The 4,991-nt window shown below is 35.0% G+C and overlaps 1 protein-coding gene across 1 annotated transcript; it reads left to right on the top strand.

Moving 5' to 3' along the window:
- Nucleotides 1-3,508: 3,508 nt before the first annotated feature.
- On the top strand, nt 3,509-4,246 carry LOC148614119 (testis-specific serine/threonine-protein kinase 3-like). Its single transcript, XM_088590416.1, has one exon. It carries the CDS (start codon nt 3,509-3,511, stop codon nt 4,244-4,246), a length of 738 nt encoding a protein of 245 aa, XP_088446542.1.
- Nucleotides 4,247-4,991: the final 745 nt, after the last annotated feature.

The following is a 4,991-nucleotide window of genomic DNA, read 5'->3' as shown; positions in this document are numbered from 1 at the left end:
ACCCACTTTAAGCTTCAAAATGACAGATTTCCCGCGAAAAATACAAACATTTTTTTTCGGATTTTCTTGCTTTGGACAATGAGCTTTTTGAATAATCACATTTCCTATGGGCATCGCCGGTTAGATTTTAAGCTATTTTACCTCCAATTCCACTCACCAATTTGTACAGGGTAAAAAATTCACTTACTTTCCTTTTCACATGTTGGACAGGCAGCCATTGAAAATAGTTCCTTACAACAATGAAAATAAATGTAACATAGCCAAACACTTGCCTTTGTTTACTTTTTCAGAAAAAAACAACAAATAAAATAATATCTTTATTTATAATCACCATAGCAACCATCAATTTTCAATTATTTATTTTTTCATCCCTAGCCAAAATTGCGAAACTAAATGAAACTGTGGAATGCTAGCATGGTCCAAGCCCAGCTTTCTCGTGTCATTTCCTTTCCAAAAAATATCAGCAATAACCTCAAAGCCCTTATTGCATCAATGTTAGAGCCTTCTATTGACAACAGAATGTCTGCAAACTCTATACTCCTTGCTATCGCCCAACTTTAAAGAACAAAATATTTGAGGAAGACCTTACGGGGACTTCCTCGATTTTTTTAAAAGGTCAAAAAGTTACGGTAAACCTCATTTGCTTTACCGTATCTATTGTACCAGTCTACAAGTATCATTACCGTATCTCTTCCAATGTAAAATCTTAATTGTTACAGTAACCACAGCAATTACTGTAACATTAGCCAGGACATACCGTATTTACTGTCATGGGCAATTACAATTTTACTGCACCCTTAATTACATTACCGTATCCAGTGTTGTTGTCATTGTAGCCTTTTACCGTATGAATCCGTATAACGTAATTTTACCGTATCAACGAATTTATTCTCTTCACTGTTAAAAGATCAAAAGATTACGGTAAACATCATTTGCTTTACCGTATCTATTGTACAAGTATCATTACCGTATCCCTTCCCAACGCATAATCTTAATAGTTACTGTAAACCACACCAAACTGTAACAATAGCCAGGACATACCGTATTTACTGTCATGGACAATTACAATTTTACTGCACCTCTAACTTAAATTACCGTATCCAGTGTCATTGTCATTGTAGCCTTTTACCGTGTGAATCCTTATAACGTAATTTTACCGTATCAACGAATTTAGTCTCTTCACTGTTAAAAGATCAAAAGATTACGGTAAACATCATTTGCTTTACCGTATCTATTGTACAAGTATCATTACCGTATCCCTTCCCAAAGCATAATCTTACTAGTTACTGTAAACCACACCAATACTGTAGCAATAGCCAGGACATACCGTATTTACTGTCATGGGCAATTACAATTTTACTGCACCCTTAATTACATTACCGTATCCAGTGTTGTTGTCATTGTAGCCTTTTACCGTATGAATCCGTATAACGTAATTTTACCGTATCAACGAATTTATTCTCTTCACTGTTAAAAGATCAAAAGATTACGGTAAACATCATTTGCTTTACCGTATCTATTGTACAAATATCATTACCGTATCCCTTCCCAACGCATAATCTTAATAGTTACTGTAAACCACACCAAACTGTAACAATAGCCAGGACATACCGTATTTTTGTCAGTTTTTATGCATTTTTACATGATTTCTGTGTGGTTTCCATGGTGACATTTATTCTTGTGTTTTTATTTTTTTCTCTAATAAGTTCATGCATTGAAAAGTCTGTATAATTAGCTTTCATTTGATATATACATGTATGCACGGCTCTCAATTTTTTGACCAGTGAATTGCCATAAGGAAAACACAAACAGAACAAAATATGGCATAGGTTACAAAACTATGGAGTGCTCACCTTATAAAAACACAAGAATAAATGTCACCATGGAAACCACACAGAAATCATGTAAAAATGCATAAAAACTGACAAAAATATACCCACTTTAAGCTTCAAAATGACAGATTTCCCGCGAAAAATACAAACATTTTTTTTCGGATTTTCTTGCTTTGGACAATGAGCTTTTTGAATAATCACATTTCCTATGGGCATCGCCGGTTAGATTTTAAGCTATTTTACCTCCAATTCCACTCACCAATTTGTACAGGGTAAAAAATTCACTTACTTTCCTTTTCACATGTTGGACAGGCAGCCATTGAAAATAGTTCCTTACAACAATGAAAATAAATGTAACATAGCCAAACACTTGCCTTTGTTTACTTTTTCAGAAAAAAACAACAAATAAAATAATATCTTTATTTATAATCACCATAGCAACCATCAATTTTCAATTATTTATTTTTTCATCCCTAGCCAAAATTGCGAAACTAAATGAAACTGTGGAATGCTAGCATGGTCCAAGCCCAGCTTTCTCGTGTCATTTCCTTTCCAAAAAATATCAGCAATAACCTCAAAGCCCTTATTGCATCAATGTTAGAGCCTTCTATTGACAACAGAATGTCTGCAAACTCTATACTCCAACTTTAAAGAACAAAATATTTGAGGAAGACCTTACGGGGACTTCCTCGATTTTTTTAAAAGGTCAAAAAGTTACGGTAAACCTCATTTGCTTTACCGTATCTATTGTACCAGTCTACAAGTATCATTACCGTATCTCTTCCAATGTAAAATCTTAATTGTTACAGTAACCACAGCAATTACTGTAACATTAGCCAGGACATACCGTATTTACTGTCATGGGCAATTACAATTTTACTGCACCCTTAATTACATTACCGTATCCAGTGTTGTTGTCATTGTAGCCTTTTACCGTATGAATCCGTATAACGTAATTTTACCGTATCAACGAATTTATTCTCTTCACTGTTAAAAGATCAAAAGATTACGGTAAACATCATTTGCTTTACCGTATCTATTGTACAAGTATCATTACCGTATCCCTTCCCAACGCATAATCTTAATAGTTACTGTAAACCACACCAAACTGTAACAATAGCCAGGACATACCGTATTTACTGTCATGGACAATTACAATTTTACTGCACCTCTAACTTAAATTACCGTATCCAGTGTCATTGTCATTGTAGCCTTTTACCGTATGAATCCTTATAACGTAATTTTACCGTATCAACGAATTTAGTCTCTTAACTGTTACAGTAAGCCTGAACTGCCATTTTCGTTTGAAATGAGATGCCGTTTATTTACTGTATCATTGAATGTGCCTTTGATACAGTAAATAAACGGCATCTCATTTCAAATTCATTGTTACAGTACTACAGTACATTACCGTCTCCATTGTCATTTACTACAGCCTTTTGCTGTATTTTTTTTCTTTAGTTTACAATATACAGGTACCCTCCATTTAAACACAGGTGTAAAATTACTTCGAATTCTTAATCTGGCCGCTTTTTTTTAATATTATTAAATCACCCCTTGCGAATCGGTCATTTGGTTTCATCCACAAAATCGGTTTCCATATTTAAAAGATTAGGGTCGTGGCAAGCAGTACTATTTTTATTTATACCTATATCACTTTAACTTAAAGAAAAAACATGGATTTTCTCAATAACCAAGGATTTTCAGATATTACTTGTATTACTGAAGAGGTTTTCTCTGCAAACCACGACATTTTTGATAAAGTTGTAATAAAAAAGGTTCTTAAAAGTACAACCGAATTTAAGTCTTTCCTAAACTTAAAACATGAAAACATCGTCGAAGCCCTTCAAATCATCGAAGCTGAAGAATTTGCCTTCGTCGTAATGAAATTTGCCGAATTCGGCGATGTATTTGACTACATCATGACTAATGGACTGATGTCTCAAGAAGCAACCCTCTCCGTTTTTACTCAAGTCGTTAAAGCTGTTGAATATTGCCATGCTCATGGAATTGCTCATTCCGATATCAAAATGGAAAATGTTCTTTTGTTCAAAGGATCCGTAAAATTAATCGATTTCGGCTTCGCCAAAGCTTCTGAAGTTGTCGCCGAATCTGATGAATTCTGTGGAACCCTGCCATACGCTGCACCCGAAGTTGTCATGGGAATGGAATACAATACCATGAAGGCCGATGTGTGGAGCCTTGGAGTCCTCCTCTACGTTTTACTTTTCGGTGCCTTCCCCTTTCCAAACGAAGATGCCACTTCCATGGTCCAAGCCCAGCTTTCTCGTGTCATTTCCTTTCCAAAAAATATCAGCAATAACCTCAAAGCCCTTATTGCATCAATGTTAGAGCCTTCTATTGACAACAGAATGTCTGCAAACTCTATACTCCTTGCTATCGCCCAACTTTAAAGAACAAAATATTTGAGGAAGACCTTACGGGGACTTCCTCGATTTTTTTAAAAGGTCAAAAAGTTACGGTAAACCTCATTTGCTTTACCGTATCTATTGTACCAGTCTACAAGTATCATTACCGTATCTCTTCCAATGTAAAATCTTAATTGTTACAGTAACCACAGCAATTACTGTAACATTAGCCAGGACATACCGTATTTACTGTCATGGGCAATTACAATTTTACTGCACCCTTAATTACATTACCGTATCCAGTGTTGTTGTCATTGTAGCCTTTTACCGTATGAATCCGTATAACGTAATTTTACCGTATCAACGAATTTAGTCTCTTCACTGTTAAAAGATCAAAAGATTACGGTAAACATCATTTGCTTTACCGTATCTATTGTACAAGTATCATTACCGTATCCCTTCCCAACGCATAATCTTAATAGTTACTGTAAACCACACCAAACTGTAACAATAGCCAGGACATACCGTATTTACTGTCATGGACAATTACAATTTTACTGCACCTCTAACTTAAATTACCGTATCCAGTGTCATTGTCATTGTAGCCTTTTACCGTATGAATCCTTATAACGTAATTTTACCGTATCAACGAATTTAGTCTCTTCACTGTTAAAAGATCAAAAGATTACGGTAAACTAAACATCATTTGCTTTACCGTATCTATTGTACAAGTATCATTACCGTATCCCTTCCCAACGCATAATCTTACTAGTTACTGTAAACCACACCA

The sequence above is a fragment of the Perna viridis genome, chromosome 6 (genome assembly GCF_037379345.1).
Source record: "Perna viridis isolate PV_CMFRI_1.1 ecotype Kerala chromosome 6, ASM3737934v1, whole genome shotgun sequence".
In the NCBI taxonomy this organism is placed as follows: Eukaryota; Metazoa; Mollusca; class Bivalvia; order Mytilida; family Mytilidae; genus Perna; species Perna viridis.
Note: the sequence above shows the minus strand (reverse complement) of the source record. Positions and strands in the feature narration are given on the sequence as shown.